This window comes from Gadus macrocephalus, chromosome 6 (assembly GCF_031168955.1).
Source record: "Gadus macrocephalus chromosome 6, ASM3116895v1".
Classification (NCBI taxonomy): Eukaryota; Metazoa; Chordata; class Actinopteri; order Gadiformes; family Gadidae; genus Gadus; species Gadus macrocephalus.
In genome coordinates, this window is record NC_082387.1 from 6,176,041 (window position 1) to 6,202,775 (window position 26,735).

At 43.9% G+C, this 26,735-nt stretch overlaps 2 protein-coding genes across 2 annotated transcripts; both read left to right on the top strand.

Moving 5' to 3' along the window:
- The first annotated feature begins 11,991 nt into the window (after positions 1-11,991).
- Positions 11,992-13,901, top strand: LOC132459264 (piggyBac transposable element-derived protein 4-like). Its single transcript, XM_060053665.1, has 2 exons — positions 11,992-12,065; positions 12,150-13,901. Exon 2 carries the CDS (start codon positions 12,476-12,478, stop codon positions 13,754-13,756), a length of 1,281 nt encoding a protein of 426 aa, XP_059909648.1. The 5' UTR covers positions 11,992-12,065; positions 12,150-12,475; the 3' UTR covers positions 13,757-13,901.
- Positions 13,902-16,004: 2,103 nt separating this feature from the next.
- glipr2l (GLI pathogenesis-related 2, like) lies at positions 16,005-26,509 on the top strand. The gene is made up of 5 exons (XM_060053668.1): positions 16,005-16,496; positions 22,077-22,185; positions 23,691-23,794; positions 24,948-25,025; positions 26,149-26,509. Exons 1-5 carry the CDS (start codon positions 16,484-16,486, stop codon positions 26,322-26,324), a joined length of 480 nt encoding a protein of 159 aa, XP_059909651.1. The 5' UTR covers positions 16,005-16,483; the 3' UTR covers positions 26,325-26,509.
- Positions 26,510-26,735: the final 226 nt, after the last annotated feature.

A 26,735-nucleotide genomic window follows, 5' to 3' on the forward strand; every position in this document is an offset into this window, starting at 1 on the left:
CACCCACACACACACACACACACACACACACACACACACACACACACACTAAGAAATACCACCACCACAACGAATTGCTATGAACAGTCTCATCAGTGGAAGGCGTGTGGTCTGTTCCACTGTGTGTTTGGAAAGTAATGGATTGCAGTGGAATTATAGAAAACCCCATGGGGGTGTGTGTTGTATTACAGTTTTCCTTCCTCATAATCAGCCTCAAATCCTCCTAACTCTAATACACTAATTCTAATTACTAAACACAAGCTTTAATGAGCTGATGACTGGTCTCTAATCCCTGGGATGGCTAGAGAGAAGATAGAGAGGAGAGAGGGAAATAAGAGGGAAAGAGAAGGATGGCAAATTGAAAAAAATAAGCTTAAGAAAAAGTAAAAAAAGTAAAAAGGGTTGAGGGGTTAAAGAGAAAGAGAGAAGCAGATATCCTTATCAATGTGTCATTTCATCAAGACAATTTAATTTGTGGCTCGGTATTAATGTCTGCGGGACTAAATTCTTTGAATTACATCCACACCAAGGCAGCACATTGGAAACAGAGCCCTTGCATTCAGCTAAATAGTGTATGCTCAAGCCGTTTGGCGTACTTAGGTACTGATGGGCCCCCCTGCGCTGAATTGTTGACGGGGGGGGGGGGGGGGGGGGGTGGAAGGAGCAATTGTTGACGGGGGGGCCTAGTACTATGGGCTCGTAGTTAATTTTTTTGTTTTGTTTTGTTTTTTGTGGGCCTAGGACTGTTGTAGTGGCAGCTTTCCAGCGGCCACTTCTGGGAGCGGAGACAATCGGACAACGCGCGTCGTAAATTATAGGTTTATTTATTTCTTCTTAGTCAATATAACATGTCCCTATCGCATTCACGCGGTTGAAAAATTGTTTGCCACTTCCGCTCTCCCTGGTCATAGGTAGCCCATCTATATATTTGACATCTGCCAGTCAGAACGTCAGACGTCACGCTCAATAGGCCAGATAGAACACGGCAGTCAATAATTTTTCACACATAGAATTGGGTAATTGTAGACCATAAATAAGACCATAACTATTAAACCATATTACATGAACTTAAATATTATAATTATTTCAATAGTGTTACCAATCCTAATCACATTTGCAACATAAATATCAAATGGCTCCAACACTCCGGCCTCTAATTGGCCATAATAAGGCAATTCATAACAAGATATTCATGGGAGCCACACAGTTCAAAAGTCCATTGCAATATTATTCATGTTTCACATTTTTTTTTCTTTTTCTTTTTTCACATATTTGTTTCAATAGTTCATGAAAAGTCCAGCCAGAAAAGGCTTTCTTCTTTCAAAAATATAACCCCTTATAAAAATCAAGGGGAATTCAGAGTCCTTTCTCAAAAAATATTCCAATAGTCCTTTCGATAGTACATTCAATAGTCCTTTCGATAGCCAAAATCATATAATTTCACATTAATACATTTCATTTTTTTCCATAAACATCAACAGGTAAGTATCCAATAAATTCATATGTATTCTTTGCTCGTTCAAAAGTGAAATATACTAGAAAAGGATTTCAGTATTTTATCAAAATAAATGTCATGTTTGTTAGCAGTGTAGTGTGGTGTGTGTCAGTGTGTAAGTCAGTCAGTCGGGTCAGTAAGATGGTCAGTCAGGACATGTCTTTGAGAAGACACAGCTTGGTAATAGGTCTTTCCAAGATGTTTGTCTGAGTTTTTATTTTGACACGACGCACAAAACCCTTTGCGTCTGGAAAGGTTTCCATGATACGTCCCATAGGCCAGGAGTTTCGTGGAGAGGTCTCATCTATGATCAGTACTATATCTCCAGGTTTCAGATTTCTTTTGACCTCATTCCATTTTTGTCTCTCCTGCATTAGCGGGAGATACTCCCGTGTCCATCTTTTCCAGAAGAGGTCTGAAAGGTACTGAACCTGTTTCCACCTTCTTCTAGAGTAGCTATCCTGCTTGGAAAAGAGCCCGGGTGGGAGAATGGGTTTTCATCTGGAACTGATTTAACACAGTCATCCACATAGAAATTGTGACGAATTGTGTTCAGTGCTGAGCTATCAGCTTTCCCTTCATTATCCTCAGCTGTCTGCTTGAGGGCAAAATTTGCACAGCTGGGAGATGAAACTGCACCGAATAGATGCACAGTCATTCGAAATTCCCTCAGTGCTTGGGTAGTGTCGCCACCTGGCCACCACAAGAACCTCAGAAAGTCCACATCCGTTGCAGGAACCTTCACTTGGTGGAACATTCCTTCGATGTCACCCATCACAGCTACTCGTTCCTGTCTGAACTTCAGAAGTACACCTAGCAAGGTGTTTATAAGGTCTGGGCCTTGCAATAACTCTGAGTTCAAAGAGGTACCTCTGTAGGCCGAAGTACAGTCGAAGACCACCCGGATTGTTTTTTTACGTTTGTGGTACACTCCGTGGTGGGGAATGTACCAGAGTCTCCCATCAGTCCGGTGGAGCTGTTCTTCGGATACCATCTCTGCATGTCCTTTCGATAAGACATCGTTCATGAAGCACACGTAATCCTTTTTAAATGACTCATCCTTCTCGAGTCTTTTCTTAAGGCCATATGCTCTTTGTTCAGCCATTTGCCTATTATTTGGCATACGAAGATCATCCTTACGGAAAGGAAGTCGGATTTCATAATGACCGTCTATTTTTCTTAAAGATTCTTTCATGATTTGCAGAAATCTTTTATCTTCGAATGAATGTTCGTCTTTCTCCTCATAGCTCAATTCGGGGAAGTCTTGATTGTACTGTTGGATCAGAAGATCGCCCAAGCGAGCCACTGATATTCTGTTTGTCATTATTTGAGGTCGTCCATGTTTGTTTACGTGTGAGCTAATTCCCAGTGGGCCATTAACTATCCACCCAAGGTTTGTCAGGACAGCATACGGGCCATTGTCCTGGCTGTTGATGACCTTGAGTGGTTCCATGGCTTTGGGGATGTTCATTCCAATCAACAGACTCACGTCTGCTTCAATGGAGTTCAGTTTGACCTCATTTAGGTAAGGCCATTGTTTGAGATCTTCTTCTCTCGGGATGTTCTTATCACTTACAGGAATAGTGCATTGTGTAAAGACCTCTGGGAGTTTGATGAAGTCTTTGCCATCAAGGCTGCTTACTTCCAGTCCACCCAATCTGAAGGTCTTTACTGGCTTTTCATAACACATGGTTTGAAGCAGAATTTCTGTTTTCCTCCCTCTGACAGACAGTTCCTCCATTAGTTTTTCTGTACAGAAGGTAGCGGAACTCCCGGGATCCAGGAATGCATATGTTTTTATGGAATGACTACCTTTGGTCGCCTTCACTATCACGGGTACAATTGCCAATTTGTGGTCTGTATTGCCGGCCTCTGTTTGGTCGGTTGGTGGCAGGGTAACTGTGACAGAGTTGGCTTGAACGGCTGTGCCACCACTATTATTGTTCGTGGCTACTACAGGTGCTTTAGTGTCTATGGCGCCATCTGCTGGCCAGTTTTCGATGTGTAAGAGTGTTGGGTGTTTCTTATCACATGAGTGGCATGTCAGGCGTTACTTACATGTTTTGCTGAGATGTCCTTTTGTCAAACAGGCAAAACAAAATCCATGTTTCTTTAGAAATTCAATTTTCTCTTTGTGTGGGAGTTTTGACATTGCTTCACATCTTTCCATTGCATGCTCTCTCTTACAGTAAACACAGGGTTCGGAAAAAGCATAACATTCATTGAAAGGAGTGAGATTTCTAAATTGATCTATCTTTTCTTTTACATTGGCTTTTGCAACAGCATTAGTGGTGACTGGAGAAACTGCAGTGAGAAAGCTCTGCTTGCCGGCAGATTTTCTATAGGGAAGGTTCACTGTAGGTGCTCTCACCTTTGCTTCTCTGTGAACGTCTTGAATGTCGCCAAAGACCGGATCCTGCAATATTCGGGACTGTTTCTCAATGAATCTGACGAGATCATTGAATTTAGGCCTCTGTTGTGTTTGTTCCATAATGTCACATACCACTGTTCTCCATCTCTCTCTGAGTTTGTATGGGAGCTTGGAGACTATTTGTTTCATGTTGGATTGCAAGTCAAGTTCCGACATGTATTGAAGGTTTTGGGCAGCATTACAGCAACTTCTTAAATATAATGCATAACTGTAAAGTGCCTTTCCGTCATCTGGTCTGATTACAGTCCAGTTTAAGGCCTTCTCCATATAGGCAGTCGTGATTCTAAAGTCATTGCCAAAGTGTCGCTTGAGCAGGCGCTTGGCTTCAGCATAACCTTCCGCAGCGTCCATGTGGAAACAGCTTCTGACAAGTTATTTTGGTTGTCCGACCGTGTATTGTTCCAAAAAGTAAAGTCGGTCTTCATTACTGTCAGTCTTATCTTCTATGTTGTATTTGATTGCTTGCATGAACAACTGAAATTCCAGGGGGTCACCATTGAACACGGGAACTTCCTTCTTTGGAAGTGCTGATTGAGCTACAACAGATACAAGCAGATTTGTCAAGTCTGAGTTATCTAGGGGTTCTAATGGTTCTCTTCCCGGAGTAGATTGTGCTCTTCTTGGTTGAGTCAAAGTAGTTCTAGTGCCTCCGCTTGATAAGTTGAGCCTAGTTGTTGCAGCAGTGGTTGTTTGCGGTACTGCCATTGATTTCTGGGCTAGGCCGCCACGCATAGCCCTCTGTAATGGTGTTTTAGGTACTGCTCCCAGATCCACGAAATCCGGCTGAGATATCCCTGCATCTCTGCTGCTTTCCACTGATTCGGAAATTGGTTCCTCCGTTCTGTGTGATTTCTCCATATATTTCTCCAGATAAGCGTTCATACCATCCTCAGGTCTGAAAGCTGTTCCTGCTGTTGATTCAGTTGGATCAATTTCTTCTATGGCCTGTAGTTTGGCATTTGTGACAGCAAGATCCTCTCTTAGTTGAAATGCTTCCATTTTAGCTCGCAATTTAAGCTTTTCCATTTCGTGTTTCTCTCTCAATGACTTAGCTCTGGCCAGCAAACCAGCTTTATCCACAGCAATTTTAATTCGTGCAGAATGAGCTGATGCTTTTGAACTACTCTTAGATACCATTGACACACTATCATGCACATCATCAGGTGATTGTGGGTCTTGCTGACGCCTTAACCATATCTCGGTTTGGCAAATAAAGTCATTAAACTTTGTTATCTTCGGTTCATACCAGTCAACATTTTCATTTTCTTTCACGTCATCAGATAAAAGCATTTGAACTGATTCATGAGATGTTTTAAATGTCTTCAATATTTTGTGAAACTCTTCCAATTGTGCTTTCACAGCAACAGCATCTCCTCTACCAAATCTTATGTCATTATTAATCTCATTCATTTTTCGAGTGCAGTGCCCAAGTTTGCCACGACGAGTTGCGCTGAGCTCTTTAATCCCATGTAAGTGATGTTGCTCACCCGTGTCTGGGCCTATGGCCGTCTCTTCCTCAGACATGATCTCGGTTATTTTATTTTGTTTTATAAATAATTATTACTTTCCCACGTCGCATCAACAAACAAATGAACAGCGTCTTAATTTCTTTAATTCCTTTAATTCTTGCCGTCTGTTTAGTGTTGCGCACATAATTTATTCATTTGCAAAGTCGTAATTATTTTGTAGATTTATTGCAGGTTATGCTTAGTCATTGAAGTCTTTAGTCTGTCATAAGCAATATTCTTAAGAGTGTCCACGTTGAATTAACACGTCGGGATCTCAGTGATTGTAGTGTTCTCGTGCAGTGTGTTGTAACTCTGACTTAACACCGAGTTAAACCGTAGCCAATGAAGACAGAGTCGTAGTAAGGTTGACCATTTACTGTCACAATTCCTCATTAACAGACGGTGAAAACTGCAAATAAAATAATACAAAAATACTGAATGTACATTTGACTAAACAGCATGTTGTACATAGTTGTAAATAATAATATAAACTGTCTAACACTGTATGAAGACATTCTGATGCCAATTGCATTGATTTTAGTTTGTACACAATTGCTAACCAAAACGTTTTTAACAACACATCAAACATTATTTTTAACTAAATCCACTCTAATATATTATCTTAAACATGTCTTGCATTGATTAAACAAACTTACGGCATTGCCTCTTAGATGCTTTCATGTGGATGCTAGCGGATTACAATCAGAAGATGCACAGGTCTGCCATTCCTTCTACAGAGGTAAGATTTTTAACATGAAATGACGTCACAGGAAGTGACTAAACCGGAAGTGATATAATCGCAAACCTAAAACGGCAAATAATATGAATTTATACATTGGCTTATTTTAACTGTAAAGTAATTATTCACATCCGTTTTTACATATTTAAGAAATCAATGTAAGAATATTAAATGAGTGCCAGGAGAGACAACACAGTGATCGCTTATATGCTTCTTTCCTGCGATCGCGCAATTCGAATTGTCCCATCAAACATTTCAGTCTTTCCTGATGTCTGATCGTATGGGTCTTGATAGCGCAATCCGGATTGTCCCATCAAACAATTCAGTCTCTCTCCTGATGTCTGATCGTATGGGTCTTGATTGCGCAATTCGGATTGTCCCATCAAACATTTCGGTCTCCCCTAATGTCTGATCGTATCATGGGTCTCTGACTACAATGGAATTCGCCGGGTTACTCACGAAGAAGCAAGTTGATGCTGAATGTGTTCCAGCGTATTTCCAACCACAGCTCAAAGATACAATCCATCAGTTTCCTTTGTCCAACGTTTCGGATGGGCAATTTTTCAACTTAATGTAGTGGCAGCTTTCCAGCGGCCACTTCTGGGAGCGGAGACAATCGGACAACGCGCGTCGTAAATTATAGGTTTATTTATTTCTTCTTAGTCAATATAACATGTCCCTATCGCATTCACGCGGTTGAAAAATTGTTTGCCACTTCCGCTCTCCCTGGTCATAGGTAGCCCATCTATATATTTGACATCTGCCAGTCAGAACGTCAGACGTCACGCTCAATAGGCCAGATAGAACACGGCAGTCAATAATTTTTCACACATAGAATTGGGTAATTGTAGACCATAAATAAGACCATAACTATTAAACCATATTACATGAACTTAAATATTATAATTATTTCAATAGTGTTACCAATCCTAATCACATTTGCAACATAAATATCAAATGGCTCCAACAACTGTTGTTGTTTAAAATCGAATTACTCCGCCTGTATCTTTCGGCATTGAAGACTATTTATTTATTTATTTCAGCAGGTATTCAAATTGCATACCTGATTTCATCCCACAAATTATTTGTATCCTGTCTCGCTCTCGTCGCCCCCACCCCACCCCCAGCCATACCCGGTGCGCTAGGTGTGTCTGATGGCTTCTCACCACACACCTCTACACAGCCCCACCACAGCTATATCCTCTTCCAGAGAGGAGGGGGACACTTTCATTTGGGGAAACAAACAGCGCACCATCAGATTCTCCAACCTCATTTCTTCTCTGAGAGAAGCGGATCCTATCTTTTCTTTTCTTTCTAGGGAGGGGAGTCCGTACACACACACACACACACACACACACACACACACACACACACACACACACACACACACACACACACACACACACATCGGTTGGAGAGAAAATGCAGGTTTACAACGACACAAATGGTCTCTGTCTCCCGTCTTTCGCTTTACCACCCAGGGCCATGTGGTCATGCATTTTCTCTATATTAGATTTGGAAAGTTCGGTCTCCCCGGTTTTCTATGATCCGTAACGGAGGGAAATAAAGCAGGCAGGTACAGAGACAGAAGAGAAATTGGCGATTTTGGAGCCCAGGCGTCCAGCGGTGAGCTGTGACAACCACTCCAATAACCTCAAATTGAACACAAACATGTTGCATATTGACGTATCCTTGTCGGCAAAAGCAGATTTGAAATCGATTTCGCTCTTTCTCTTTAAGGAAGTCTCTGGAATCTCTCCCATTAACAGCATTTTTTCCTTTCAGATTCTTTGTCTACTGGATTACATTTGAGTGGTATTCTTAAAAAAATATTGTACCATGCAGTCAAAAAGAACATAAAAGAAGGTTATTCAAGGTTAAGTTTCTGTTTCTACTGTGTGCTTCAGGCAAAGCCGACAGTATAAGTCAGTCAGCAGAGGTCCAAGTCCAGGAGCTGTTAACAGGGGCCAGCAGCAGCAAGTAGAAATGGCCAAAACAGATAAACTCTGATCAAGCTGATTCTGTATTGCAGAAACGAGACGCTTGCAAACCATGACAAAGAAATAACGTTAGCACAATGAAAGTCCGATTTTATTTCATTTTGTCCTCATAACCTGGTTAATCAGATTTATTTCAATTTTGTGTACAGCTGTCATGAAGGTTTGACATTAAACAAGCAGATGGATAAATGTATTTTGTAAACGTCTGCCTTCTGTATCATGCAAGGGTGCATGCTTAGGAGTTCTCCCTAAATGCAGGCAACACTAACTCAAAATTCCCATGCCAACTCTGTAAAGATGTGGCATGGGATTTTGACAGTGTGTGTGTGTGTGTGTGTGTGTGTGTGTGTGTGTGTGTGTGTGTGTGTGTGTGTGTGTGTGTGTGTGTGTGTGTGTGTGTGTGTGTGTGTGTGTGTGCGTGCGTGCGTGCGTGCGTGCGTGCGTGCGTGCGTGCGTGCGTGCGTGCGTGCGTGCGTGCGTGCGTGCGTGCGTGCGTGCGTGCGTGCGTGCGTGCGTGCGTGCGTGCGTGCGTGCGTGCGTGCGTGTGTTTGTGTGTGTGGGGGAAGGGTTGCATGTGTGTCTTTGGAAAGGCTTGACAGGCTACTGATGGGCTAACATCATTTTCCCAGACAGTCCATCTTCTACCTCTTTCTGAAAAATGACCGTATACGGATTCACACCATGAGACACAAGTATACACACAAACACACAGCCAAACACATACACACACCCACAAGCATGCACATACCCACAGGCACACACACACAGGCACGGTTAGTATAATTAGATATGTTGAAGAAGCCTCATTGGGGTTTCAGACCATTAATTAATTAACTGTTTTTGATGGAGAGAGCATTGATGGCCTCCCTTGATTTGAAACTAAGAGGGCGGGCGGGTTGTTGGGAGTGGCTGAGGCTGTGTTCTGAGCACCCATCAGAACGCAGGACATCAATCCGCTCGATACAGCAGTGAGGTCAGATCAAGGCGCCACTGTTACTCCACTTTAGATCCCATGCCACCATCAGTCTGTCACCTTCTTACCACCTCCTGCTGTTTTTCAATCTCCTTCTCTCTCCAACACACATATATATAATAATAATAATAATAATAATACATTTAATTTAGAGGCGCCTTTCAAGACACCCAAGGTCACCTTACAGAGCATATAGTCATCATAAATTTTTTAAAAAACAAGACATTGTGGAAAAAAATAAATAAATAAACATAAGCAATAATAAATAAATAAAACAAAAACGATAAAAAACAAAAAAACAAAAAACAATCAAAACAGTGATCAGTTAGACGTTGTGTGCGAGTTTGAACAGGTGAGTTTTGAGTTGTGACTTGAAGGTTGTAATGGTGTCTGACTGTTTTATGTGTGGGGGGAGGGAGTTCCAGAGCCTGGGTGCTGAACAGCTGAATGACCGGGCACCCATTGTAGTGAGTCGTGATGTGGGGATACATAGTAGTCCAGCAGAGGTTGAGCGGAGGGAGCGGGAGGGAGTGTATTCTTGGAGGAGGTCGCAGAGATAACTGGGGGCTAGGTTGTGGAGAGCTTTGTAGGTGAGGAGTAGGGTTTTGTATTGGATACGGTAGTGTACTGGGAGCCAGTGAAGTTGAATGAGGACAGGGGTGATGTGGTCAGATGATTTGGTGCGGGTGATGATCCGGGCGGCTGAGTTCTGAATGATCTGCAGTCTGTTGATGAGTTTGGTGGGGAGTCCGGTGAGGAGGGCGTTGCAGTAGTCTATGCGTGATGTGACAAATGAGTGAACTAGGATTTCAGTGCTGGATTGGGTCAGTGATGGGCGGAGTCTGGCGATGTTGCGGAGGTGGAAGAATGCAGTCCGGGTGATGTTGTGAATATGGGGTGCGAATGAGAGGGTGTTGTCCAGGATGACGCCGAGGCTCTTGACTTTGGAGGAGAAGGGTACTGGGAATCCATCGATAATTATGAGTGGAGCTGGGGTGTGTTGTGATTTAATATATATAATATATATCCAACTGACAGACACATCCAACTTCGGCTCGGCCACTGTTTTACCGGGCTCATTGCTGCACTGCATCCATTTTACATGAGTGTGTGTGTGTGCGTGTGCGTGTGCGTGTGTGTGTGTGTGTGTGTGTGTGTGTGTGTGTGTGTGTGTGTGTGTGTTTGAGAGTGAGTGTGTCTCTGCATGTGTATACATAATGCACTCAAACCATGACTTCTCTGCATGCAAACCTAATTAATACTAATTGACGTGACAGTGGCCTGTGTACGTGTGTGTGTGTGTGTTTGTGTGCGTGTGCGTGTGCGTGTGTGTGTGTGTGTGTATATGTGCCTACATAAAAATGGGCATGAGAGGATGATTTAATCAAGGCAGCAGATAGAGCAGGTGACTTGGGTTAATATCCTATATGCACTCTGCTCTCCTCTGGACATCGTAATTGTTTGGAGCACATTAAGACCTCTATTGACTGTGATGGCCATTTCAGCTGCTTAGTGTCAGATAGGAGCCAGCATAGCTAGCTTTGCATACTGTCCTCTATCTTTAATGTATTTTCTCATTGTCTTAAACCATCTTAGCTATTGGTTTATTGCTCACCTCCTCCACCTCCACCTCCTTCTTAGTCTTCCTCTTCTCCCCCTTATTCTTATTTTTTCATCATCTCCTCCTCCTCTTCCTCGACTCCACCCTCCCCTTCAGCTGGGCTACTCCTTGCCTTTATCTGCATAATTGGATGCCCTGTAAAAAAAAAAAAAAAAAAAGTACTTCGAACCTCAATGGTGTGGGCTTGCTTGAGGAGGCTTGATTGACAGGTGATTAACTCCTCGTAACCCATGGCATAACTACTTCCTTTCGAATGGCAGGTACAATCAAATTGGGGCCTGCCCTGGAGATCTCTCTCTAAACTACTTTATGAATGAAATAAGTCGTCAGGTCCAGATATGTATGTAAATATTTATATATATTCTGATATGTTTATAAATAGAGATAGAATCATGTATATCAGTCCTCTCTCAACACCTCCGTCAGCAGGCTTTCTGCTGTAGGTCTTAACTCATTAGCTGCCAATGACGTCTATAGACGTCAATTTAAATACAACCGTTGACTGCCAATGACGTCTATAGACGTCAATTATGTTTTTCAACGGGGCGGGCTGGGGAGCGATCTGGAGCACCTTGTCACAAAAAATCTGGCTTGTAAACAGAGAATGTACTACTGAACTGAGCCGCCAGGTGGGCGGGGGCGCTGTGCCAAATTGGATCAGAGATGAGGAAGCAGTAGCCTAATGGGTTTGTGAGTAAGTGAGCATGGCGCCCGCGAAACGTAAGCGAAATTTCAGACAGCTAACACTCGAACAGAGTATGTGTCTCAGTGTCGCTGGTTGGTTGCGATAAAGCCTCTGACGAAAAACCCGGGCCAAGTAGAGAGAGTAGGCCCACACGGCGTATTTCAGCAGGTGATGAATTCAGCGAACCTGACCCGGATTCGTCAGATGAGTGGTTGCCGTCAACCGGGAACAGCAGAGCCTCATCCCCTGATGCGTCTCCAGGAAGACGTGAGGGAGGTAAGAGCTAACTTTTCCCCTTCTCTCCTCCTTCAGTCCGTCACATGAACGCAATTTAGTCCCACTAGTTCATTACTGTATGTGTTGCCAGTAGCCTACTGATACAATGTTGCAATTTACAGATCGTGCGTCCAGCAGAGCTCGCACTCCCACTCCCCCTCCCCCTCCCACTGCTCCCAATCCTGCGAAGAAGAAAGGTAAACAAATGTATTCTTCACATCACACCGCAGCAATAATTCTTTTTTTTTTATTGTAGGCTAATTGTATATTTTTCTATAATTTACAGGTCGTGCATCCAGCAGAGCTCCGACTCCTATTGACAAAGCGAAGAAGAAAGGTAAAAAAATGTATTCTTCACATCGCACCGCAGCAATAAAAATATATGTTTTATGGTAATTTTATATATTTCTATAATTTACAGGTCGTGCATCAAGCAGAGGTTGCGGGGATGACTGGCATCAAGCTGGCTGGCAACCAAACAATTTCCCCTTCACTGCAACCCCTGGACCCCGGAGGGCTGCTGCGGAGCTGGATAGTGACCTGCCAGCTGACTTCCTGACGCTCTTCCTGACTGACGAGCTGCTCCAAAATATTGTGGATCAGACCAACCTATATGCAAGTCAATATTTTGAAGCACACCCTGACAATCTGCCATATAGCAGATGAAATGCATGGAAACCAGTGTCAGTCCCAGAATTGAAAACTTTCTTTGGACTCACTGGATATATCAAAAAGCCTAGCCTTGAAATGTACTGGAGTGTTGATGAGGTAGATGCCACGCCCCATTTCGGCAAGACTATGCCAAGGAACAGATTTCAGACAATATGGAGGTTCCTTCATTTCAACAATAATGCATCACAGGATGCATCTGACAAAATGTACAAAGTTCGCCCAGTGTTGGATTACATTGTGGAAAAGTTCAAGGAGTTGTATCAACCAGGCCAAAACATTTGCATTGATGAGGGTATGATGCAGTGGCGGGGGCGCCTGTCTTTCAGGGTGTATAACCCACAAAAGCCTGTGAAATATGGAATCAAATCCTACATACTGTGTGACTCTGCCACAGGGTACTGCTTCAATATGCGTCCTTATGTTGGGGAAGCTAGTACTCTGCCAGAGATAGTGTTCTCTCTCCTTGATCGTCTACCAGGTCATGGTTATACATTGTTCATGGATAACTTCTACAATTCTGTAGCACTGTGTGAACGTTTACTGGGAGTGCAAACCAACGTCTGTGGAACACTGAGGAAACATAGGGGGGAACCTCAGATCATCAGCGAGATGACAAAGACTGACTTGGGGGTGGGGGAAAAAGTTGTGCGGCACAATGAGAGGGTGATGGTAGTAGCATGGCAGGACAAACGGTTGGTGAGGATGGTGACTACCTGCCACCAAGTTAGCATGCAGTGGGTTGAAGTGTGGAGGAGGGGAAACAGAGACAAGGTTGCTCAGCTCAAGCCAGAGTGTGTTGTTGCGTACAATGCATCCATGAATGGGGTAGACAAGTTGGACCAAAATATTGCATACTATCCCTTCATCCGAAGATCGCTGAACTGGTCAAAGAAGTTTGTAGCCTATCTCTTCCAACTATGCATGTTTAACGCCTATGTCCTCTACCGAGCCAGAAACCCAGGGGAGTGTAAAACCCTCTTGGAGTTCATTCGCAGGGTAGTGAAGTCCTGGACAGTAAAGCGACATGTGGGGGGGTGTGAGGAGGAGGAGGTGGAGGAGGAGGAAGTGGCAGGTGTGGGGGCTGAGGCGTCTGGGGACTTGGAGGAAGGCCGACGTACTCCGAGAGCACCATATAACACTGACCCAGAGAGCAGGCTAGACGGAGGGCTAGGCAGACACAAACTCAGACACCTGATGCCCACCAGCAAGAAGGGGAGACGAGCAAGGAGGTGTAGGGTCTGTGCTCGCAGGGGTCTGCGCAGCGAGACAAAAATGTGGTGTCAGTCCTGTCGTGTCCCCTTGCACGCAGGGGAGTGTTTTACAGCTTACCACACTAAGCTGAACTATTTTGTGTAGGGGTGGACACACACACACACACACACACACACACACACACACACACACACACACACACACACACACACACACACACACACACACACACACACACAGGATTCGATATAGCTGCGACAACATACAGAAATACATACCTGGAAAGAATTGTACAACTGACATTTTGAAGAATTTTATTTTTTTTATATTATATATTGGTTATATATTTGCAAATAAATTATTATTGTCCTGTCAAAATACATGTCTTAATGTTGTTTTTGCTGTTTTATGGAGGGAAACCACTTTTCAGGTTTTGAAGGGGTCACTAAAGCAAAAAAAGTTTATTTTCACAAAAAGCTTGTTTTCTCCATTTTTGGTCAAATACTGGTGTTTTTGGTGAAACCAACGTATGTTCTACTGCCGATTACTCAAGAACGGAAAAAGGTAGAAACAAACGGTTCGTTCCTGATGAAAGAAGAGAGTCTACTCTGTCTTTTGGTGGCTTCAGTGTTTTACATAGTCATCGAACTCACTGTTCAGTGGGTCTTTGGAAATCAGTCAAAATGCTGTAAAACGCTTGGCAGTATGGGGCGGAAAAAGATTAGAGAGGGGCTGCTGTCCCCGATTACATGGGAGAGGAGAGAGGGAGCGGAGCCAAAAGGTGCAGCAGATACATCCTATGTACAGAGATAAATGATGCCGTATCTGAATGGATCAATGGCTGCGTGCTCTCCCTCTGAAACATGTACATCTTGACAACTCTCTCACACACACAAAAACAAACACACACACACACACACACATTCACACATGCATGTATACACACACACAAATCCCCATGTATGACTATCCACACACACATACACACACACACATTCATGCATAATCCTATGTGCATATAATCTCTCGATCTCCCCCTCACTTTTCCCACCAGTTGGCTGGTTTCCTAGAGCTGTCAATCAGCTCATGTCTGTCCACTATTATGAATTAAGATGTACAGCTGCAGAGCCCATGTCCTAGGGCGGTTGCGAAAACGTCTTCGTCCAGTTGTGATACTTCAACACGATGCAGATGATGACAAGAGTGGGCCGCAATTCATTTGTTAAAATAACACTATCCAGCTAATGAGAAATCAAGTGGCTTCACTTTTCACATGGATCCCATCATGCCCACTCATGTTAATAAGGCAGGATGTTACAGCGTTCATTTAGTTGGATTTATAACCGCTTCCCCCATTGAACATGATCTTATTAGGCTGCACTGCCACCTGATGGTACATGGAGGTATTACAGAGGGCTGGATGTTGCATACTTCCTCTTTAACGTCCTTCTGCTCTGACAGACATATTTGTCTCGTGTCTTATATTCTACTGTACTCATTATAATTACCACACAACCAATAGTTCCTCAAAAAGTACAAATACCGAAAGTCAACAAAGTACTTTTCTTTAAGAGACAACTGGTGTTGACTCAGAACTGGGAACCAGGGCAGCTTGACCTCATCTGTAAAAGCAGCACAGGTGTGCAGGTCACCAGGCGATTTAAGTCAAAAGTAACGCGGTACAGCAGAAGTAATCTCATCAGTTGTCAATCGTCTCATAATACAAACAAAGTGTATAGGTTCAACATTGAGTAAAGAAGTAGAACTTATTAACAGACCTTATTAAGCATGTGTGACAAAGAGCTCCTATATCCCAGCTTTAGTGGTTTAAAATGGTTTACAAATTGGGAAGTGACTGTTTTCCATGGTTAAAGGCACCCAGTGCAACTTTCGAGGCTTAAAAATAAACATTCAATTTCTAGTCTTTTTTACACGTAGTAAGTTTCAATAACTCCATACCATTACATACCGACATTCAAGCAGCTAAGATGAGACGTCGTTGTGTGGTGAGAACTGATAGAAAATCGATAACAACAACAATGCCGCCATTTTCTTTATTTTTTGTAACCTACAATAAATAAAGCAGGCTTCCAGTCAATGGAAAAATGGCTTCTCCCCACCGGCGATTGTTGTTGTTTACGATTTTCTATCAGTTCTCACCACACAACGACGTCTCATCTTTGCTCCTTGAATGTCGATATGTAATGGTATGGAGTTATTGAAACTTACTACGTGTAAAAAAGACTAGAAATTGAATGTTTATTTTTCATTGAATGTTTACATAAAGTTGCACTGGGTGCCTTTAATAGATTATTGGGAAGTGACTGTTTTCCATGGTTACCAAGATTATTAGGACCATATAAGGGCACGTGTCACATAGTGATGATGTCATCAGGCCAACTGACTGCAGTGCAGGTTTCATTAGTAGGAATGTAGGGGTTGAAGAGGGTTTGTGATTCTGTTAGTGTGTGTGACCGTGACAGAGAAGCAAGAAGATCGTTTTGTAATGCTGGGGTTGGATGCAGGCAATGTGAGGAGTACACAGGGAGAGCCTTGAGAAAGGGTGGCATCTCATTGGCAAATATTATGCCTGGAGTAGAATTAGAGCTCTACAGGAAGTTAGCAGAGCTGTAGTAAAGTTTCAGCTTGAGGGGATAGGAAGGCAACAGAGAAGACAGCTTACACAAGACGATAGCCACTGGCAGCTGCTGAGGAAAAGGTGCCAGCTGGCAGAAACCTCGACTGAAAGATAGAGAGATAGAAAGCAAAGGAAACGAAAGACACAAGAGTAAATAACCAGGTGGAGGAGGATTGCTTGATCCAATACTAAACTCATTACTGTACCACCAGGAGCATTTCTGTGTCAGCACTATGGGAAAGTCAGGTAAGTGTCAATTGCAACTTTAACTCAATCATAAACTTTGCCTTAAGACAGAAATTTGACCTGTCGCCTGTCTCTCTAGATTCTCAGACAACGAAAGTAAAAGTTACGGTGGACCTTTTTTATATTTTTATGTTTAATAGTTTGGGCAAGTAATCTGTGAATACTTGCTTTCAGTGGTTCCTAGTCCTCAACGTCACATTTGCATACAGTTTAAAACACAAACTGCCGCTCAACTGTATTGCCAATGGCTTGACTGTCTGACCCAGTGAATGGTCCCATTATGCCCAGTGCGACAGATGACCAACAGCCCAGTGAGTGATAGGCACTGCGGGAACTGGTTGTACATGACATGCTTTGTCATCAAGTTGTAACCATATCAACACTGTGTGTGTGTGTGTGTGTGTGTGTGTGTGTGTGTGTGTGTGTGTGTGTGTGTGTGTGTGTGTGTGTGTGTGTGGGGATGCTTATCCAGGGTGACCAGATCTCAACAAACCAAATGTGTGGTAAAGTGTACGATTGTTTTGGACACATTACCGATACTGAGATGTCAGTATCGCTGAAATTTTTATCTGCCTTTCTAATGGAAAAAGAAACATAAGGTTGCTTTTTTTGAGCTGCATTTTCTTTCTTTGTGGTAGTTTCCACCTAAATCTGCATCGCTGAGACTCTGTTGTGACTTGCGCTCTTTTCGTGTTTGGTGTAGCATCGCAGGTCGCAAAGAAGGGGACTTGACCCACACGTGCACAGTTTTGTTCAAACACAGCCCGAAGATAACAGCATGTTCGGCCTTCTTCACAGCGCAGATAAAAGCCTCTTTTTAGAAAGGGTGTCGGTCCTGAGGTGGTTAGACTTTTGAAACCTAGAGCCAAACAAAATGTGAGACATTGTCTTGACATGTGATAAAGGGATGAAGCTGCTGTATAGTCCAGCGTAAAGCGGGACACCAGGCCGATGATTAAAGGGAACATATTATGAAAACAACACTTTTCCTGGGATTTGGGGTGTTGTTTTGGGTCTCTGGTGCTCCCACACGCATACAAACTTTGACAAAAGTCTGTACATGATTTTTGAGTGAGATATGTATTAGGGCCCGACCGATTCATCGGCCTGCCGATTTAATCGGCTGATTATAGCCTTTTTGAAAATAATCAACATCTGCCAAAAAGACGCAGATTACAACCGATTATTCTAATTTTTTTTTTAAATGTTATTGCGCTTAGTATCCTGCAGATTGCGCTCCTACTCGCCTTGCTAACTAACAACTTTAGCGGGAGTAAAAAAGTGGAGATTGAATTTTACCGTACAACATGAAAGCACGCTCGCTCAGGCAGCTGCGCGCTCACCTCACCAATGTACACAAGACGCGTTGTTTGAGCATGTTGTGCCTGTTTTTCTTTAGGTCCCAGGCCATGTTAATTTGTTATACTGTAGACTCTAACGGTGAGACCATACTGCTCAGCACGCACGTGTTAGTCACTGCTCACGAGCGCAGCACATTGGGAGTTAGTTATTTATTTTACATTTTACATTACACTCATTTTTAACTGTAAATGTATTCTAAAACACTCAAAGGTTCTGCATTCAATTCACATATTCGTCAAAAGTGTTTAAAGCAAAGCAAGTACGGATAGTATGGATATTGGAAGGGATTGTACTCCCGGAGCTGAGCTGCCGGACTGCCGCTGAGCTCGGCGGCATATCCCTGCTTCTGCCGCCGACAGCTCCAGTCCAGCAGCTCCGGACTGCCGCCAAAAGCTCCAGCCCGGCGGCAGCTCCGGCGGCAGCTCCGGCGAGGGGAGCTCGGCGGCAGCTCCGGCGGCAGCTCTGGCGAGGGGAGCTCGGCGGCAGTCCGGCAGCTCAGCTCCGGGAGTACAATCCCTTTGTCCTCCATGTCACAGTTCAATATGGACTTCAGAGAGTCAAGTCCAAAGTTTCTTTCCCCCAATTCTTCTCAACCATGGTCTAGATAACCCCCACTACGAGTCTATACTTGTTGTGGAAGTACCAGAGACGTCAGACGCAGTCTTTATGATTCATAATATCATCCGAGGCGCACATAGCTTTTGGCTGTGATGTAAGATATAATATTATATAAATACCTATATATTATATAATAATAATATTATTATGATTATTATATTAGATAGATATAGAGCTCCAGGGCCCCGTTTCCCGAAGCCATCGTTAACCTAAGTGGTTCATGAAGTGCAGTTTTCGTCAGTTTTCGCACCGTTTGCCAAAAGCATGGACAGCATCAGGACAACAGGGGTAATCGTAGGGTGCTAGCCGTTTTTACACTGCCAAATATGCTGTCGTATGCACGCTTTTTTTGCGGCACGGTCCGCTCGTTTACACTGCCCGAGGTAAGTTGCGTGCTTGAGCTAGCACCTCAATTTCCCTTCCCGGAACCTACACACATTTGCGGTTTATTAGATTTCATTCTGATGTAAATGCGACGTCTCTGCGGTTCCGGGGGGGGGGTGTTGCTGCACGGTCTCTACAGAGACAACGCGCAGCAATATCATCATGAACAGTTCTAACTGGCGAGAAAGGGATATCCGCGATCTGCTGATCATGTGAGAGAAGGAAAATCTGCCCCATATGACATCACTAGTGGGCGTGTCCACCTAGATCTGTGCTGGATAGATGAGCAACGTATACTTCAGTCCACTGGGAAGGCTGGTAGACTGATCTATCCAGCACAGATCTAGGTGGACACGCCCACTAGTGATGTCATATGTGGCTGATTTTTTAAACGGCTCGTAAGGCTATTCACACTCACACCTGGTGATATAATATGTCCTTTAAACAAAGACCTGCGAACCTGCGAACAATCCGGCTTGGCAGTTTAAAAAGGCCTATACATCATCCTGCCCAACAATACAGGCAGGATCTAGACCAAGCTCTCCTTAGCAGTTCAGCAATAGCCCTGTGTCAATGCCCAGCCAGTTTGAATGATGATGAATTAATGGAATGTTGCATTTTTAGAGATTCTAGACTAGAGTCGGCTCTCTGTGCTGCGTAAAGCATTTTTCAGAAATCAGCACATTAAGATAAATGTAGTTGTCCCACAAGCTATTTTTGATTTTTGTAATATGGAATTATTTCAGGGGGGAAAATGAACGCGAAGTGCGTTCAGGATTATGGCCTAGGGATGGGCATGATTAATCGACGATCGACTAATTGATCGTTCAGAATTTCGTAGATTACGTACATTTTTCATCGATTAAACTAATGCAGTGTGCAATTAAACATTTTACCACACGGGGGCAATATTTACATTTGAGGCTCCTCCCCCGCAATGAACATCCCGCTTTGAACGGTGAACTCTTTACACCTAGCAGCTATAAAAAGCTATAAAAACTACAAAATGACTATTAATGCAGGCTATGTGGAAAATGCGTCGACTTTGTCTCAGCCTGGCTCCGCCCTCTTCCGCTACGTAGCTAAGATGGCTGCCGTTGAGTACGAAAAGTGTACATCGCCACACACTTCGCGATTTGACTGTTTTCAGTACAGTTATTTTCGCCCGATCTGAATCGGAACGCCCTACGTACTCAAACTTAGACTAGTAAGTACGGATAGTATGGATATTGGAACACGGCGATGTAATCATGAAGCGGACGAGGCCACGGCGAAGTCTGGTCTGGTGGGACCATTATGATTTAAAAAGTGACTTCTTGGGGAGCACTATAGCCTACCACTAAAGGCGAGGTTAGCATCGAAGCAGAAATAAAGAACTTTCTGAGCCCCTGGATTGTGGAAAGTTGTTCCCCCGCCTTGCCAAGTTAGCACGGAGGTATTTGTGCATCACGGCAACGTCGGTCCCCTCAGAGCGGGTGTTTTCGGCGGCTAGACTAACGGTCACCAGGCTATGGTCGCGTCTGACCCCAGAGCATGTCAACATGCTCATCTTTCTGAACAAAAATCCGTAGACTGGTTGGTTAAGTTATAACATGATTGTTTTTTTGATATTATTATTGTTGTTATTTTGGGAAGAAACTAGGGTTGTGTTTATTTTTAGTTATGTTTATGAGCACCAGCTTCGAGCTGCATGCTCCGTTGCTTAGAGCAGAGTAGCGCATAACTATTGAACGGATCTGGTTCAACTGAGTTGTTCACCTAGTAATAAAGATCCCAATGAGGAAAACACGCTGCATTTGTATTTTCATTTCATTTTGAATATATATAATTTTTTAAATTTTAATGTAAAATATTAACGATTAATCGACTAATTGATCGTTAATTCTCCCGACGATCGACTAAGACAACTTAATCGAATGCCCATCCCTAATGGCTGATATAGCATATGTCGGCCTAGGCCTAATCAATTGTGTTTTAATATCTTTAGCATTCATATTATTGCAGTCTATTCTTTTCATAGGCTGCTCTGCTGTTGGCCTTGATGGGGAGATATTTTAACCCTTTTTAACCCCATTTTCCTGCAACATTCCTGAGTCGCCTCCTCCTCCAGAGCCCATTTCAGGAGCGTATCAATGGACAGTTACAATCCTACGAACGTCGTTAGTTCAGTGCACGCACGTTCATGTTAAGAGGAGTTTCGGGAAACGCTCCAAAAAATGTACGATGGTTCGCAAGAACCATCGTGAGAATGATCGTACGAGCGTCGATCAATCTTTATCGGGAAACGAGGCCCAGGAGTCCGCAAATGGCAACAATCACTTCTCCTCCATGCTGTGGTTCTCTCTGACAGCTCATTGGTCAATGCGCAGTAGCTCATTTGCATTAAAGCTACAGACACTAGAAACAGCGCATTCTGAAGGGACTGAAACAGAGGGGAATGGCGGTAGGCAAGATTATTTTTCCTAAAAGCTATTTCCAGCAAACAGCTTCAAAAACATGTTTTCTGGAACCCAAATACTATGTTTACTTGTTGGGAAAACACCATAATATGTCTCCTTTAACCATCGTTCAGAGAGGGCTTGTTCAGCTGGTTGCAACTGGACACTCAAGTTTATGGTTTGGGATTTGTCATTGATTAACGTGCTCGTTCTCTTACTGTAATGTTTATACTTATACAGCTCCCTCAAACTATATCTCTCTCTTTCTATCCATATCTCCCTCTCTCTATCTCTCTATCCATAACTCTCTATGTATATCTCTCTGTGTCTCTCTATCCATGTCTCCCTCTCTCTATCTCTCTGTGTCTCTATCCATGTCTCCCTTTCTCTCTCTCTCTGTCTCTATATCTATCTCTCTCTCTCTGTCTCTATATCTATATCTCCCTCTCTCTGTGTCTCTATTCATATCTTCCTCTCCCTGTGTCTCCCTATCCATCTCTCTCTATCTCTCTGTGTCTCTATTCATGTCTCCCTTTCTTTATCTCCCTGTGTCTCTATCCATATCTCTCTCTCTGAGTCTCTCTATCCATATCTCCCTATCTCTTTGTGTCTCTCTATTCATGTTCCCTTTCTCTATCTCTATGTGTCTCTCTATCCATATCTCCCTCTCTCTATCTCTCTGTGTCTCTCTATCCATATCTCCCTCTCTCTGTGTCTCCTTATCGATATCTCCCTCTCTCTCTATCTCTCTGTGTCTCTCTATCCATATCTCTCTCAGTCTCAAAGCAGTTTGCGGAGGAGGTGTTGAGGAGCCATAATGAGTACAGGAGGAGCCACCAGGCCCCCCCACTGAAGCTGAGCAGCAAGCTGAGCAGAGAGGCTGCCCGGTGGGGACATCCTCCGCACGCACGCACGCACACACATGCACTGACACACACACCAACACGCACACACACTGACACCCACACACATGCGCTGACACATACACCAACACAAACACACACGCTCGCACGCACTGACACACACGCACATGCACTAACACTGACACACGCACCAAGACACACACAAACGCCCACGCAATGACAAACAAACCAACACACACACACACAGACACACACTCAGGCACGCACTGAAACACACACCAACACACACAAATACACGCGCACACACTGACACACACCAACACACACACACACACACACACACACACACACACACACACACACACACACACAGTTACACCAGATACGCTGCACCTTCAGCAGCCAGTTGTCTCCTCGCTCGCCTGTCAAAGGGATGAGGGATGAGAGTGGGAGGGACAGACAGAGCCCAAAGGCCTCCAGTCCTGTGGGATGACTCAGAGGAGGGGATGTATAACCAGATGATATGATGACAGCCTACGCTCACTATTTGTTTGTTGTCACTAATTATCAACGTGATGAGTGTGTGGGGGTTGTCAATATCTCCAACACCATAGAATACTTACTCAAGGAAAAGGGAAGAGAGAGGTGTTGTTGGGGTACCTGATGGACTGGAATGCGGCCAAGTGGGCTGATTAACATGCTATGCTGAGCAGCTTTAATTAGCATGTGGGAGCCGCAGAGCGCCGCTACGAACAGATGAACAGCGTCACCATCCCTCAAATTAGATGTTTGATCAGGGTGCTCAAAGGGTGACAAGCGCATTGCAAGGTTTTATTTGATAATTATTGTATTCTCCTTGCCTCCCATGGCTCTTGCTATTTCCAAAGTAAAGATCAGGAAAAGCAAGGTGGTCAGGCAAATTAAACACACTTTTGCCTCATATATAATCACAATAAATGGTAAACCGTGTGGGGTCACCGAACAGCACCGCACAAATCTGTCCTGAGGAGCTGGTTAAGGCTGATCCTTGAGGACAATCCTGTGTGTGTGTGTGTGTGTGTGTGTGTGTGTGTGTGTGTGTGTGTGTGTGTGTGTGTGTGTGTGTGTGTGTGTGTGTGTGTGTGTGTGTGTGTGTGTGTGTGTGTGTGTGTGTGTGTGTGTGTGTGTTGGTTTTTGTTTCTGTGTGTCTAGGTTTTTGTGTCTTTCAGTGTGTCTGTCTGTGTGTCTGCGGGGGCGGGAGTGACAGTCATGGTGGTTGTTAGTGGGGGTCCTGAGGTCATAGCATTCGGTCATGAGTTCCATTGTTTGGCTTGAGAATGTTAAGGTTGAGGCTTAAGCAGAAGAAGGTATAGTGAGCAGCACAGTGCCATTGTTGGTGTGGGTGTTAGTGGCAACACACGGTCAAGAAGAAAAACAAACACAACACATGGTCATGAACACAAACAAACCAAACACATGATCAATAATACAAAGAAACACAACACATGGAATATAACACAAACAAACAATGCCTTCTTCTCTTCCTCCAGCTACGCTGAGAGTCTGGCCAGCACGCGCATACTGAAGCACAGCGTGGAGTCCAGCAGGGGGAGCTGTGGAGAAAACCTAGCCTGGGCCTCATATGATCAGCCTGGTACACACACACGCACGCACGCACGCACACACACACACACACACACACACACACACACACACACACACACACACACACACACACACACACACACACACACACACACACACACACACACACACTGTTGCGATATACACACACACTTGCGATATATACACACACACACAAACATACATTTGTGATATACACACACATTTGAGAAATATACACAGACACATTTGCGATATACACACACACACACACACACACACACACACACACACACACACACACACACACATTTGCGATATAAACACACACACACACACATTTGCGTACACACACAAACAAACAAACACTATATTTCTTAGTCTTAGGTATGAAATAACTGCCAGCTAAGTTAAAATAGGTGATATAAAAACATAATCATCTCAGCCTTCCTCCCTTCCTCCCTGGGAGTGAGAGTAACATCTGTTACCCGTTTCCCCTTCTCTGATGACTCACTGCAGAGATATGGACACATGATACCACTTCACAAACCAACATGGTCCCCTCCCCCTGTTTCTCTGGCATTTAGAAGGCTTTTCACGCATATATGATTCGCAGACAAGAACGATTCCCCAAACGAACCAGGGAAGAGATTACCTGATTGGAAAGACATTTATTGGGAGGGGACTAACATCTACATAGCTACCTTGGACCAGAATATTTCGAAGAAAAATTCCCTAATAGTAAACAGATGGCATTCATCACTAATTTCACTCAATAATGTGGTCTTATATCTTACCTACAGCCTCTTTAAACAAACATGACTTTGCATCAGAAATTCTATCCAGCAATTCTATCCAGATCTATAGTTCTATCCAACGCAATTGGATAGACTTACAACCAATCAGAGCAACAAAAGTGTAATCAGTGACAGTCATCTTAGTTGTTTATGAAAAGCCTCAACGGCACTCCCATAGGGCATCATGCATTAAAGCTAGCTATTAGAGCCCCATATTAAATAAACTGTTGTGATTGGCCCCACCCGGGACGGGTCTAGTGGAAATGTTTCATGGGAAGGCAGATTGGTGTCATTCCCGGCTACCTTAAAATAGCATTGACAGTGTGTTATCTGCTGTACATTACACATCATGACTCTGATTCTGGCTATCGGTGCTGTGAGCTGCAGGGAAGGATGTGGCGGATCGCTGGTATGATGAAGTGAAACAGTACAGCTTCAACAACCCTGGTTTCTCTTCCGGTACTGGTAAGTCTCTCTTGCATGGCTCTCTCTCCCTCACTCGGCTCTCTCTCTCTCTCTGTCTCTGTCTCCTTCTAGTCGTTTTGAAACTGCCGAATATGCCTGTCTTATACCCGCCTTCTCCCCAGCATGGTCCTGCGCACCAAAATTTCCCCTCTCGAACCCTGCACATATTGGGGGATCGATTTTCATGCATTCTTACATGCGAGTGGGTGTAAAAAAATAAATAAACATTCGGAGTATGCTAATTATTCTAAAGAGGTCTAATCTCTGTGCGTAGTCCCGCCTACTCCAATGAAGCAAGAATGCTGGCTCCGTGACAAAGGCGGAATATACCCCCTCGGTTTTATACAGGCAAGACAGTGACATTGCAGGGTGTGCCAAGCCGCGACCGAACCGGCTTGGCAGTGTAAAAATTCTCTCTCTCTCTCTCTTATTACTCTCTCCTCTCGTCCATGTATCTGTCAATCAGCCACTCCAAGCTGCATGTTTGAAGCACGATCAGGTCTTATCTTGTGATCTGGGTATTCTCCTGCGCCATAACTGTCCCTGTGGTGGGGGGTGAGGGGTGGGAGGGGGTGGAGCAAGAGTCATGTGATCACATCATCGATGAGTCAGCCCGTATGACTCATGGACACGCTTCAGGTGACCTGGGGGGGCTGTAGTTAATAAGGTTCATAAAGCATCAACCAGTCAATGTGCAGTCGTACAGTCTGTTTAGTCTCACGGTTCTGCCGAAAGCAGAGGAAAATGGCATGGAATCTTTCTGTCCGAAACATGACCGAGCACACCATCCAGAGTTGTGCATCTTCTAATTGTTTATGTTAAGTATAAACAGTCCTATGTGAACATAAATAAAAGTCTTAAGTGTGTGTGTGTGTGTGTGTGTGTGTGTGGGTGTGGGTGTGTGTGTACAGTAAAGAAACTTACTGTTAAACGTTTGGATGAGATTTGTTCTCTGTAAATATTTTAAGGAAGGAAGCGGATCCCATGGTGCACTTAGTCAGTTATATTTCATCAGCCTCTCTGCCTGTATCAACACGTCCACCGTCTATGTATTAACAAGTCCAATACCCGCCTGCGATTTCCTTCAACCTCTTCCTCTGTTTCTTCTCTTCACTCCATTAAGGCCACTTCACAGCCATGGTTTGGAAGAGCACCACCAAGCTGGGCGTGGGCAAGGCCACCGCCTCAGACGGCTCTTCCTTTGTGGTGGCCCGCTACTTCCCAGCAGGGAATGTCACCAACAAGGGACACTTTGACAGCAATGTCTTGCCAGCCAAAACTACCACAGCTACCCCCTAAAGACTTACATTTCACCTTAACGGGCTGATTACCCGGGTCTACAGAGAGGGCAGCATCAGGGAGGTTTGCCTGCCCTTAACCTAACCTTAGTGGGAAGGAAAGCCACCTAGGATGTGATAACGAGCTGCACTTCAAACAGTGGATAATGTGTTGATGTGTGAATAAAATGTAGAAAGATAAATGCACTAATGTTTTGTCTGTTGTATCACTTACCATTAAGTGAACCGTGTATTTTTAACATCCAGATGCATATATGCTAGAATTATAAGAAAAGTATAAAGAGGATTTCATCGAGTGGAGGAAAAATGTGGCCATTGAGGAATAAGGACTATTTGTCTTCATCAAAGCCATGCTGAAAGCCACTGCTCTGAAGCAGAGCCTGTCCAATAAGCACCTTACTAGGTGCGTGTT